At 39.8% G+C, this 14,345-nt stretch overlaps 1 protein-coding gene across 1 annotated transcript in view; it reads left to right on the top strand.

Annotated features, from left to right (window-relative positions):
* The window catches only part of SLC22A16 (solute carrier family 22 member 16), a 32,305-nt gene extending 25,777 nt beyond the window's left edge, over positions 1-6,528 (top strand). Inside the window, exons 5-8 of the mRNA XM_005154685.3 lie at positions 591-718; positions 989-1,098; positions 1,631-1,730; positions 6,322-6,528. Of these exons, the coding sequence (XP_005154742.2) occupies positions 591-718; positions 989-1,098; positions 1,631-1,730; positions 6,322-6,528 (545 nt within the window). The remainder of the gene's footprint in view (positions 1-590; positions 719-988; positions 1,099-1,630; positions 1,731-6,321) is intronic.
* The last annotated feature ends 7,817 nt before the right edge of the window (positions 6,529-14,345 follow it).

The raw sequence follows: 14,345 nt of genomic DNA, 5'->3' as shown, positions 1-14,345 counted from the left end.
TTCTCTGGAAAGAGACATCAGGAAGAGATGATCTGAGTAAGAGTGGGATATTGTAAGCAACTGCCCTCTTTTTAAGGGACTCAAAAACTGGACCTGGAGAGACCTTGCTTGACTCATACATTGGGGTGATTCTGGGCTGCAGCTGGGGGATGCAGCTGTGCCTTCAGTTCTGTGTCCAGGTGGAAGCTGGCAAATCCTGAGAAGTGTGGCAGTATTCTTTGTGGGGATACCTAAGTTGTTGATGTGAAAATACCGGAAGCAGAAGAGCAGCAAATAGAGAGCTTTCAGTCACAAGTGCCAGGGTCCTGGCTTTGCTCTTTTGTGTAATTTTCCACCCCAAAGAGAAACAGAGTTGCTCTGCATTGCGAAACCCATTTCACTTGTCCTCTATCCCCTCCTACTGTATTTTAGGCCATGCTTTCTGCCTTCTGCTGCCATTTCTGTTAACAAATTAACTAGCCCAACACACTGCTTATCTCTAGATTTCACTTATTTATTACCCTCTAGATTAAACTAATCCTCATAAAGAGGAAGTTAGAGTTACAACATGAATGTGTGTGATCATGACTTAAATAATTTCATACTGACAGGTGCTGTGGAGTTGCCTTGCTATGTCATTGCTTGCATTGGGATGGACAAACTGGGAAGGAGAAACACACTCATTCCGTTCCTTATTTTAAGTGCACTGATCTGTGTTTTAATTATGTTCATACCTCAGGTTAGTCATGTATTGTTGAAAGTGTTCCTATAGTCAAAATCAATTTTAAAGACTCTTATCTGTAGATGCAGCTGCTCTTTCTGAATCATGTAGCTGATTAAAGGTGGTTTTTAAATTGCAGCTATCAGTCTAAGATAGATTTTTGTATTTTCAGTGCAGGCTTCACTATTATTGCTGTTTAAAGAAGGGCCACAAGTTTTGAAGGATTTAAATGAAATTAGGAACAGTATTATTTTTCTGGTGATTTATTTAATTGTGCTCTTTCAATAGGATTTCAATATATTAATTATCTTGGCAAATATGGCTGGAAAATTTTCAATAGGTGTGGCATTTGGCCTCATATATCTCTACACAGCAGAACTATACCCAACAATTGTAAGGTAAGAACTTTTGCCAGTTATGTATGTTTTATCACTTTGCTCTTATTTCCTTTCCATTGTTATGCTCTTGTGCTAGATCAAGCAGCTCTTGGCATCAGTGGCAGTGGTCTGAAAGATTTGGGATGGGATGAGTTCCTTGGCTGCTTCAGAGATGTCTAGGGCTTGGCTGTACCATAAATGTTTACTCAGTTTTCATTCCATGTGCATTGATTGACTTCATTGCAGAAGAATACTCAATGGGAACTAGAAGAATACTCAGTAGTTTCTTCAACATTGTTTATGCCTTTCTTAGAAGTCCTGGTTTCTTACATAGTCGTGTGGTTGATGCTGAATGATGATTCTGGTTTTAATCTTAATTATAGAAGCAGCTGAATTTTGCTACAATATAAATTTACATCAGTGAAGCAATAGCCTCCTGGTGTAATTGCTTAAAGACACATGGACATTTTACTGATGTTTTAAGTGGCTGTGCATTTCTAATTGTTTCCTTTATCTGCCAGGATTTTTATCAAAGTCTTTGTTTTATGTATAGATCACTTGCTGTTGGAAGTGGAAGCATGATGTGTCGTGTAGGAAGTGTGGTTGCTCCTTTCTGTGTATATCTGAGAAGTGTCTGGATTTTCATGCCACTTGTAAGTATTTATTTCAATGGTGAACATTTCTGGTTTTGACAATGCATGTGTCACTTGTTTCTTTCAGGAGCCAAAAGCTGAACTTGTATCTTGAAAAGGAAATTGAGTGAACCATTCCTGTTAAAAAATTTAAGTCTCAAAGATTAGTAACTTCCTATTGTTAAAAATATGCAGCTAAAGCAAAAGGGAGACTTTGAGTCACTGAAATCTGTTGAAATGGAAGACGTAAAAATACTTACGCACTGAATCCTAGTATAAAATTGCTACAAATACTTTCCATAAAAATATACTTCATCTACTATATAACATTTAGGAAGTGTCTTAGTTCGTAATTATTTACTTTGCAGGCCTAGAAGTTCTTGACCATGCTCCTGATTTATTGTAACGTTTTTTCAAAGGCACAGTTCTTCCATTCTGGATACCGTGGGTGGCTGTTTTTTCATTGCATCCCTGCAATAGCCTTCCAAAAGATCAAGAATGTCTTATGCTTACTATACTTGGGGTCTTCACAGCTGACCCAAAGCTTCCTTTTTGTGTTTTTCATTTACAAGAACTGAACAAAACAATTCATGAGATAGAAAAAGGGAAGCAAATTGTACATTGATGAGGTTCACAGTGACTTTGACAAGCAAAAGAACCTTAGATTCATTAAGCACATCCTATTTGTAGGTAACTCCAGGTCATGCTACCGTTAGGTTTTGTCTTCGTATCAGAAGGTGAAAATGTAATGGGATGTGTCTTTAATCTTACTCTAATTTTGTTTACCAGTTTGGAATTTCCTAAAAAGTGGAATTGTATTCCTTTGATTTTGCAACTATAAAATCTTCAATTACAGATGCTAGAGATTGGTTTCAGATAATTCTTTGGAACTCATTCCATTATTTAAACTAATTACTTTCGGTTGTTTTGGATTAAAATTAAGAGGATGAAGGAGACCACAAATTAATTTATTCCCTCAAGCTCCTATACAAGCCAAGATATCATCCCAGGAAAGACAAAGAAACATTTGCACAACAGAGTGGTCATGGGAGAGCATTCTTTTTCTGTTGTCAGTGTTCTGCCTTTACTGGCTGAGATAAGCTTTATCTGTGCAGAAGCGCTGCAGTTAAACCACAGATGGGGAAATGCTCAAACATGCTGGAGAGCAGTGCAAATGGCAGTATAAACAGAAGATTATTTCAGCTATGAACAACTCTCTGTACAAAAAGTATCAGAGTATTTGTAGAGCTGTGTAATAGTTCACAGTGAATATGTTTTCATTATTAACTCCTATTATAAAACTTTTTTCAGTTTATTAAATAGGCTTGCCTTGAGTTGGAGCATAGTGTGGCAAGTCTCAGGTTACATAAGTGTTTTGGAATGGAAATGAAATCAAATGGATTACATTTGTAAGTAAACTAATATACATTGTGTTGATCTATTGTGTACACTACACATTGTCAAGCAGTTACGACTGCCATTTGTTTGACAGTCTGTCTCATGTATAGTTATGCCACCTGTGAATAATGCGAGCATCTCATCTGAATGTCTACAAATCTAGAGTAATTTGCCAAGTATGTTTTCATTGTGACAACTTTCTAGAAAACTTACAGTAAAGCAACTGCTCTATGTATAGCCTATTTCTGTTTCTAAGCTGTTAAAAAATAAGTTACAGTAGCCCTTTAAAAGGCTTGATTTTTCTCTCAGATAAGCTATAAATTATAAATTTAAAAAATCTCTGCTGAGGTCAGTAAAGTAAATGAATGCAAATCCTTTGTCTTTGATTTTCAGGACAAAAATTAATCTTTTTATGTTGAAATAGGAATTTTGTGAACAAGATCATATCTAGATTAGTTCAGAGCCATCAGATGTGGATATGAATATAAACAGCAGACTAGAATAATCATTTGCTCTCTGAAGTAAAAGTGTTCTTTTATAGGGATATTTAATTCAAATTATCTTTGTTCTAGACTAAATGTAGTTAAGTCCTGATCTTAGACCACTGTGAAGTTAAAACTGTTGCTCCACATAGGGAAAACATATGAAAAATAGTGGTAAACCTTATTGTGAAGTTTTTCATGGCAGCTATTACAAGCTGCTGGCTGTACTGAAATGCTGGGAATACTCTGAGAATTTGACTAAGCAGAAAGTCAGATTTCAAATTAAAACCCTGAAAAAGCAATGAATTTAAGCAGGTACTTCTGTCAAATTAACTTCAATGAAGCTTAAACATACTTAAATACATTGTACAATATCTTAATCCATAAGCATTTAATTCATTGATTATATCAAAGAACATTTTCTGATGCTAAATTACATGTGTAAAATAGTACATAAATACAAAATGTACACAATTTTTATGAGCAAGCAAAGGGCTTGTCAGATGCCTCATGAAGAAGTATGCCAAGATAAGACTGCAGACTTGTTTTGACTAAATGTGAGTAACTTCATTGGTAAGTGTGATTACTGACCCTGAAAAGGTTGAGAAGTCCTTTTGTTAATGTGGTGCGACTTAGTTGTTTTATAGCTTTTTTTGCAGGAAAGTTTGCAAAATGCTTTGTAGGGTGAGGGAGAAGGAAAATAACACTGAATTAATCAGCATGCAGTAGTTTTCCCATTGGAAAAAAAATAAAGAAAACTAACACGTGGTGAAGTTAGAGTTAAGAGAGCTGAAATGAAAAGACAGGAAAGCTGGTGGTATATACACTTACTGAATAGTGGGAGTTCACAGGGAAATAAGAGGTAGGTTCGTGAGGAAGGAAAACACAAAAAGAATGCAAAGTGTCTAGAAGACTAACTAAAACAGAGAAGACACACATACTTGAAGCACACAGATTTGCTTTAACTGTGTGCAGGTGGCAATCAGTAGTGACCCTGTTCTCATAAACTCCAAATGTATGAGTGTCCATAAGCTTCAATATTCTTTACAGCCCTTAATATCCTCAAATATAAACTTACAACAGCCTAAAGGATGTCTATAAGAAAGGTTACTGTGGAATAGCTGCCCTGTGTCAATTTATCCTGTCTTACTATGGCAGAAAATCACATTTTGATAGTGGAGAAGAGTTTTGACACTCAGAGGTGAGACCTTAATATTTTTTAATTAATTTTAAAGATCACTCCTGCCACATGTATATGTGTACAAGGATTTCCTTCAGTTTGCCATTCAGTGCCACTTCCAATGGTCGTATTACTGCTAGGATTTTTTTAAAGTTTATTTTTTCATAAGAAAAGCATGACTATTTCATTTCCACTGTAGTTTGTAGTATTTGACAGTACTTTGTTTACTTTTGTATTTTGTCAGCCTCTATATTTAATAGAGGACTGCATGCAACAGTGTGGCTTCTGCTTTTTAAAAGCTTCTGCTTCTGCTTAAGAGTTGTTCTCTTCTGTCAGAGGGGAGGGGATCAAAAGCAGCATGGCGCATGTGCATGAAAATAGCACAGCTCAAGGCTACAATGGAGAATTTCTATTTTAAAGCACCTTTCTGACTTAAAGAGAAAGTCTGGCTTAACTGCAGATGGTAGCTGGCCAATTTTTGTCTCAAGCTGTGTGTGAGAGACACAGGCATAGTGATTCCAAAATGTTCTCTCTCACACTTGGAAAGAAAGTATTAAACAAACAGGACAGACCTGAGAATCAGCACAGGGCAAGACAAGTATAATACAGCATCAAAGTGCACAGTCATAAAATGGAAAAACACTGAGGCCAGGCCTGATGTCCTGTGCAGAAGTGTTTCTATGAGAGAGATTTGGGTCATTTATAACCTAGTGTTGGAAGAATGTCAGAGTTTTGATGTTGCTCTGTATTCAAAGGAGGAAAGTGGGAATTGTTCTCATTGAACAAGTCACAGAAATTAAGGGAAAGAAGCATGTGTGTGCTTCTGTATCAGCCCCACATAATCCTGATCCTTTCACCACTCGTGCTGAAGTAAGCTGTTATTATGGAGCAGTGTACACCATAGACAAATCCAAGATGTGATCCCACTTCAAATTTCAGTTAATGCCTGCACCTTTAACAGCTCTTTGAAACTGACTTTAGCAAAATGTTCCTGTTGAGAGCGAGCTCCTTATCTGCTGAAGAGCTCTGCAGAGCAGAGATGTGCACTTTTTGTGCAACATCAGGCAAACAAGCCATACTGAAGAATTCTGGTCTGGCTGTGTGCAGGAGGAATACACACACAGGTACAGGGGGAATAGGTTCAGGAGCTGGAATATGGATTGAGATTACAGGTGGCAGGGAAATTGCACCTCTGTGAACATGCATGTAAACTTAAATGTATGAAATCCTAGAATCAGTTCTTAAATACATACCTGATAGTAGAAATACCAGATTAAGATATATGTATTGTTTTCTCAAAATGATTCCTCCTTGTGCTGTACTGATCTCTTGTGAACAAAATACTTCACTTGCTCTTCATTAGTTCTGCTGCATAATCTTTCGTTTATGCAACAAAAAGGCAGATCTTCTATACAGTGAACACTTAAGACTTAGTCTTTGCTTTAAATTACAGTTCTTTGTGCTTAGTTTAAATATACTCTCAGGCAAGACTGAAGATATGCATAACTTGAAAGACATTTCTACCTTTACAACTACTGTTTATTTCTTCTAGTTGCTTGTTGGGATCATGGCTCTTCTGAGTGGAATATTAACAATAATGCTTCCAGAAACACTGGGAAAACCATTGACTAATACTTTGGCAGAAGCTACAGAAATTGGAAGAAACAAGACAAGCTGTTCAGAAAAGACTCCTCCAGCACATAGTGGTGCACCATTAGAAAAGATAGAGATGTTTGGTCAAGAAAACAGTCAGCACTGAGAAATAAAGCAACAGCAAAATGGCTGTTCCCAATTTTAATAATTATCTAATTTATAAGATCTTTTTATTCAAGAAATGTTATTGTTCTATAATATCTGTGCCTTTCACTTGTTTCCAGTCTTGCCTTTTCATTAGAGCAAGTATAGAAGACCTTTGTGACTGAGGTACTGCATAAACTTTGATAAGATTTCTAGTTCCTTACCCAGACTTTAGAAACTTACCCAGACTTTAGAAAACCTTCTGACTTGTGGAGAGTTGGAATGATTACTGTAAATGTCACAACATACCTGATTACACAGCTAGGTAAAAAATACGCCAATTCTTTGTTTCACGTTTTCTGCTGTTAGATTTGCAAAACCACCACAAAGTGCCCTGTCCACTCTTGTCCTGTTGCAGCTGACAGTTACAGGCTTAAGACTTCAAAACACAGTAAACTCAAACAGTTATGATTCAAGACAGGAGCCTAACATTGCATCAAGTCATATCAATAATTTTAAAGTTAAACTAATTTATTATTCTTTTTTTTCCCCCAAAGTTTTCTCCTAGAAAAGGTGCCATTACTAATAAAGAAAAGTATTCCATGGAACAGCTTCAGACTGAGAAAATAATACTAAGTTTGCAAAATGCGCAAATAGTTTGTATATTCATTCTGTTGAATGGCAAATGTATTTTTATTAGTGGTTTAGAAAAATGTTCATGCTCTCTGTACAGAGGTAGACTTAGTTACTTATGAATACTTAGTAGAGATGGTATCTACACCATTTTCCTCATAGATCAGCTGTCTCTAGCTCATTTTTTCCTTATACTACACAAAATCATTTAGAAAAATACAATTTTAAAAATGCTAGCTGAAGGACACTGATCAACACAAACAAAAGTTACCAGTTACTCCTGTAGTTTTAGTCAGGGTCTGTAAACATCCCACTGTTGATATACACCTCATGTGTAGATCAACACTTGCTGGTGTGGTGATTCTGCCTTACAACTGTGGACCACAGAAAACTGGTAAAGGGAATGCATCATTCTGGCTGCTACTTTTATGGCTTTCTGTCCCACCTCCCCTTTTTCAGTCTGCCTCCAGACCCAGGTGTTTCTTGCTTGCCTGAGGATCTGTATCCTCTTTGCTTGGCCACCCTTGGCTTGAGGGGAGCATCAGAGGAAACTTCTGCATGCTGAGGTTCAGACAGCTCTCTCTTGCTTGGGCTGTGTGAACCCTGTCATCCCTGGTTTGAAATCAGAGTTTTTCTCATCTTAGGCAGATACCCTTACTCTAGCTGATACAGTTTCATCAAAACAAGTCATCCTTGTTTACTTCCTTGCCATCTACCCCAAAATAAGACATCTGTATTACTGTAGATAGATATCCTATATGCTGTAGAGATTAGTGGCCACATTTTTCAATTGTATCTGCACAGTCAAATTAGTTCCAATTACTTCTGAAACCAGAATAATGATTTATATCCCCTTATAAAAGATTTTTCTTTTCTTTACTGCATTGTCCTAGAGTGTCAAATAGCATTTTGGTCCTGGTGTTAGGACAAAATCATATCCTATATTAGGACTAAAATGCTTCAAAGCAAAAAACAATAAGTCTAAGTTTAGGGAGTTTCTGTGTAATAACTACATGGAAAGCAGAAAGGAATCTTCATGCTTCCTTCAGTTGTGTGGGTGTTCCAGTATTTGCAGAGAAAACCTCTAAAGAGAATGGCATAGAATACTGTGGCTTCTGTCCAAATATATTAGTTCAGCAAAAGCATGTGCTTAACCTTACCCGCATGAGTAATCACATCTTTATTCAGAGAATGACTTGAATACACACTTTTATGAGTGAAGATACAATTACTCACATGCTGTGGGTTTTTGTTTTGCGGAAGAGCAGACCTAGTATTCTTCCACTGCTTTCAGATCCCTGTCCAGTTCACAGAGCAGAACAACTCTCCTTATCTACAAGATCCGTTGGCTAACCCTGCATGTTCTGCCTTAAACAGGGGTTTAACTGTGATAAGGGGAAATGTCATGCAATACACCTAACAAGGAATTGAACTGGTACTGTCTGGCATTGCAACCACCCTGCCTCTTGACAGCTCCAAGTAACTGCACTATTTGGGTGTTTTTCCACACTGATAACTCCCTCTTTTATTAGTACAAGGTCTTATCTTAAACTCCTTAGTCTTAAGTGCAGGGGACAGTAAGTCTGTTTCTAGCAAGGTACTAAAGAACTATTAAAATTAATTTTTCTAATTCCTTACCTGCTGAATAACTGATTTGGGAGTTATCCTACTAAGAACAGACAGTGCATGTTCTGCGTTCCTTTGACTTGAGGGATTCAGGACCTAGCCGTCTGTTACTGCTATACATAACATAAAGAAAAAAAAGAAGAAAGCAAAAACTTACATGCACCAATGATACTGAGCAAAGTTCACAAGCTAAAATCTAATGATGATTCTAAAATACAATGTAGTTTGATAGCTTTCAATCCCAAAAGCCAGTTCCTCCTGTCACTGAAGTCAGTTGGTACTTGGTCTGATTCAAATTAGATCTGAATTACACTGAACTAATGATGTTACTTTTTGCCCTAGAAATAAAGTTTTTATTGATCCGCAGGTATACATTTTGTGATTTTATGCATGAATAGCTTAAAGGATGCCTTGGGTTATTCTATTCTTTAACCTGAGAAAGCATATTACTGTAAAGAAGGCAATAGCATGTGTCTGTATGTCTCTAGCATTTCTGTTTGCTTGTTTTTTCCATATGGACAAAAATATGTTTAACACTAGTTACACATTACAAATGTAGTGTAGGCAGGGTGAGTTGATGTCTTTCTTTTAAATATTCATAGATTATCTAAATCTCTCATAAGAGGACACTGAGTTTGAGAAGGCTTCTGTCCCTGTGGGGTATATTTAACTGTTGTTGCCCATGTAAAGAATTACTTTACAGAGTTTTCTTATCTAAGTCCTTAAGCTCCTTTATGTTTGCATTTCCCATCTCTGTCTTGGTGCTAATTGTGCTGATCAGTATCTCTGGAGTTACATAATGGTTTTATGAGGTAGATTAGATAGATTAGAATTCTTACCTGTCTTAATTGCTGGTCACTACCGTGCAATGACAAATGGTTTTGTCCTAAATTTTATATCATATTTTATTAGACAGCCTTGCAGTTTGTTAAGGACATACTTTCTGGGTTAAATATATAAATAAATATCAGTGGTTTAATGATAACTAAGGAAAAACAATGAGTAAATGTGTTTGATATTTTGAATCTGTATTTTGAAACTGATAAGATGTATTTTCTACTGTAACAGCTCACTTAAATTTCTTTATGCAAATTTCTATAGTTTAAACATTAATGTAAAAAAAAAGAAAGCTATGCAAACTTTGTGCAATCTGTAAAATGTTTTGGGTGGTGCTCTGAATGTTTGAACAAGGGGGTGAATCCTGCCTGAAGGCTGAGGGCTTTTGTGCAATGGCTCTGTGGAAATAGGATGGTTTCATACTGAGCTCTGGGATGGACTGGAGGACTCATTGGCATTCTCCTGTATTTTCCACAGCTTATTTTTGCCAACTTTTTAGGTGCAGTCACTTAGGAAGCCTCCACAGCATTGGGCTCAGCAACACGCAAAGCCTGTGTCTTTTGCAAGGGCTTATAAAATGCATGGAAGCGTGATGCCAAAAGGCATTTGTGGCTGCAAACAGGAGGGTCTGGATTCCTCCTATGCCTTTTACAAACATCTTAAAGATGCTTGTCTCAATCTCAGAGCAGATTTGTAGGGAACAAATCAAATGCAAAGATTTTTTATTTTTTGTTAAAGACTGTTGACAAAAGAACAAGTTTATTCTGTCCAGAAAAATTCTAGTAATGCAGTCAAGCATTATCTGTGTTGTTGCATCTCACATGAAGAAAGAATAGAGCACATCTATGCTCTGGTAATCTAATAATTTTCTACAAGAGTCTGTACCAGGTGCCGTGTGCATTTTGGTAACATGGAGGAAGTATGTACTCATGGGAAGGCATGTGTTTGCCCAGAATATATGGATTTAATTAGACATATGTTAATGTTCTTTTTTAATGTGTGTTTATTATCTGCAATTATGTGCAAGAATAAAGACAAACACACGTTATTTACTCTTAACACTTTTATGAAATTTAATGAACTGTTAACAGCAACTCTTGAGTTTGGTACGTGTTCCCTTGCAAGAGCTGGGCTGGGGCTTCAGCCTTCCAAGAAGAGTCCGTGGTTTAGGCTGGCAGGTATCATGTGTGTCTTTTCCCTGTTTGTGTTTGCAGGTATAAATGAAGGTTTGGTATGTGTTAGGTGGCAACTATGACAAAATGTGCAATAAAACGTCACATGTTTTGGATTTCAGTTGCAGGAAGAATATGTTCTTTTTTACTTATGTTTGTTTAAGCTGGCTGGGACAGCAGTCCCTCAGACACATTCAGTACTGACAAAAATAGCTGCAGATATTGTAGCATGGGTATGAGTTGATCAGAAGAGAGAGTAGGTAACTGCAGGACTGACAAAATAGTGTAACTTGTAACCACTTGATGTTCAGTGATGTGAAAACTTGCTGTAACTTCATCACACAGAAACTGGAGTGGGCAGACAGTGCAAGGAAAATGAGAATTGCAGCAATTTACAGCCCTATTTGTAATTTGTCCCCTTAGCTCATTTCAGGAACCTATTTATTTTCCACTTCTGTTATGCCTCTAATTAGTGCAAATTATTAATTTTTCCATGCATACTTTATTAATGTTATGTTTTCTGATCATGTTACACCCATCAATTGGTTTAATCATTTGTGTTTTAATGGCTCTATATGCCCTTGCCGGGTGATTTACGTTTCCCCCTGAAAGTAACCATAGTGAATGGTTCAAATATTTGCTCAAGTTAAAAAATTTGAATCATCCCTGATATACTGATTGCAAAAGCACCAAGTTCAATCAAGCTGAGAAAAATCAAGCCTAAAAAGTATACACCTCAAATGGAGAGGCATCCTTTTTTCAGTATGATTGATATATAAAAATGATTGCAGAGAGGTTTGTGCACAAAACCAGCTCTTTCAAAGAAATTACTAACTTAGGTTTATGAGTAATCAGAAGCAATGGGAAACGTCTCATTTAGTGACAAACAACTCCTTTTTCTGTATTCCTGTCTAACACACAGGCTTGGATACTGCTTGGGTGCTTGTTGCGGATGAGCAGCATCCAGCTATGGAGTGCTTACAGGCATCTAGTTATTAACATTGCCTCCTCATGTTCCATGTAAAGATGAACTGACTTGCACAGGAATAAGAAAAAACCAGCACCCAGGGGTGATTCTTGTGAAGATTCTCTCCACAGTCTCAGTGCCAGTGATGAGAATGAAAAGCCATTTTGACTAAAGTGATCAGCTGGTCACATGCTTTGCATGCTGTTGCTGTATGTACAGATGCCCTTTGGATGGCTACCGTTCTGTATTTAAATGGCTGTGAAGAACAGGCACCTGCTTGGAAGATCCATGGCAAATGCTGTTCAACAGCATCAGGGAGGGAAATGGTCTGCAAACACTGCCTTGCTGAGCCTGCTTAAGGACAAATGCTCAGGCTGTCAAATATTAGCCAAAATGTCCTGCCAATGGCAAATGACCCTGAGCCAGGAAGCCCTGGCCTACAATTTCGTCCCAGTGATCCTCCAGAGAGGTTTGCTTTTGACAAATTTGTGGTTTTCTGCTGAAAAGGTTAATCCAGACAGCCCTGTCCGCCTGTGCTCGTTAGGCATCTGTGGTTTAGCAGGGACTCATTCTTCACTGACCTGTGATGACTGAAATGACTGGCCCCAAGGACACATATGTGTTGCTGCCATCCTCACTGCGAGCACGACTGCACACGCACTGTGGCAATCCTGGGGCAGCTTCAGAACGCAGTTAATTGCTCGCAGGAGGGTTAGAAAGACCACGCGTTCTGTGCAGGACAGCAGCAGCGCTGGAGCGCACGGGGGAAATCACCCGGCAAAGGAGTTACCAGCAGGCAGCGAACGGCAAAGCTCCGGCAGCGCCAATGCGCGGCGGCCGGGCGGTGCGGGAGAGGTGCCAGAGCTGGACGTGGCCTTTGCCTGGGCACAAACAGCTCCTTCATTAGCAGAGGGACGGGGAGCCGAGTGCGCGGGGAGTCGCCTCGGGGAAAGGGAGCTGCCAGCTCAGCCTCCTCCCCGGCAACGCGCTCCGTGCTGTCCTGTGCTACTTCCCCGCACTTCCCGGGAAGGTGTCTCTCCCAGCAGGACGGGGCCCCCTCCGCACCAGGTATTGCCTTCTCTGCCAACTTGTTTGTTCTGTTTGGGTGGTTTTTTGGACTACTTCCAGTCGAAGAGGGAAATGTTAAATAACGGAGCCCTTTTTGGCCGGGGAAGGCTGCCGGGGGGGGGGGTGCTGCACAGGGACCTGGCACAAACCAGCTCTGTAGGCTCAGGCAGGGAGGGGTTCAGGCCACAGACAGAGGCAGCTGCGCACTATGAATGTGGTGGCTGTCACGGGTGGTTGTGGCGTGAGCAGCGAGCCACAGGGTTTGGCTGGGGCTACCCTGCCTTGCCCTGCCTCCTGCCCCGGGGGAGCCAGGGCCCTGCCAAACCCCTGTTCTCCCTGCTTCCCGTCTCCCAGCACAGAGGCAGCAGGATCAACAGCTCCCTGCAGGGAAAGAGGGTTGCAGACCTCCCTGGGTTTGGAGAAAAGCAAGCGCGTTGTTCTGTGTGTAGGTGCTACTAGTGGAGGTTACCACTGCTGGTGGCTCATAGGGTGGGTATAATTCACTGTCCTTCAGGAGGTGTTTCTTGTGCATGCATAGGGGAACACCTATCTGAAAGAGGAGCTGAGGCCTCCCTGAGAGCCCTGGGATCTCCTGTGATGGTGGATCAGACACCTGCTTTCTGGCAGCAGTGCTTTGTGTGTAGAGAGGCTGAGGGGATCCCAAGGAGTTTCCAGAGTTCTTTGGTGAAGAGAGCACACCCCTCACCTTCCTCCTGTGGCAGGTCCCAAATGTACATCTCACAAAACAGCTCCAATGGCAGAAGATGGACCAGGTCAGAGTCAAAAGCTAAAACTGAGGCCATCTCCTTAGCAAACTCAAGGATGGCTCAAGCTTCATGAGCACTCTAACTACCTTTAGCAAAGAGCCTGACAGAACCCCACTCTGGGGTCAGGCAAAAGGTTACAACACTGCAGGAGCTTGTAAACTGGGGAAGTGAATAAGCAAAAGAGTGAACTGCAAAAAAAAAAAAGGGATAAAGTGTTCCAGGTTAGACATGGACAGGGTCAGTGGGTGCCGCAGCCCTGGTGGATAAGGAGATCCCTACGGTAGTTCAGAAAGGCTGGAGCCTTTGCTCCCCGGTATTGTAAGCTTCAGGAGATCCAAAGCAATGTTTCAGCACTTCTGTATAGTGAGAGTCAGTAAAAAACCCAACCCCTACAGGGCTTCAAGTGTAACATGATTTGGTTACTTCCTGTTTACCCATTTTCTGGTCAACAGTTCAGTTGGGCTTTTTCAGCTGCTTATTTGCCTGTGTAAAATGCTTTGCTTAGTAGGTCAGCCAGGTTGCAACACAAGCTAAGAGTATCCAGCCTGCCAGAGAAGAACACATGTGGAGTTAAGCCATAGGGAGAAAAGAAAAAGGTATGGCAAGTGGCCTTCTCTGTAATGTGGTGATGCCAAAGTGAGAGCATTTATGCAGCTCTTCCAGCTGAGGGATGCCAGTATCCCAGGGTCTGTTACAGCTTGGAGGGACCAAGGGCCAAGAGGCTACAGCTGCAGCTGGCAGTGGGTGTGCATTGTTTCTCTGTGTGTAA

Source organism: Melopsittacus undulatus, chromosome 3, assembly GCF_012275295.1.
Source record: "Melopsittacus undulatus isolate bMelUnd1 chromosome 3, bMelUnd1.mat.Z, whole genome shotgun sequence".
In the NCBI taxonomy this organism is placed as follows: Eukaryota; Metazoa; Chordata; class Aves; order Psittaciformes; family Psittaculidae; genus Melopsittacus; species Melopsittacus undulatus.
Note: the sequence above shows the minus strand (reverse complement) of the source record. Positions and strands in the feature narration are given on the sequence as shown.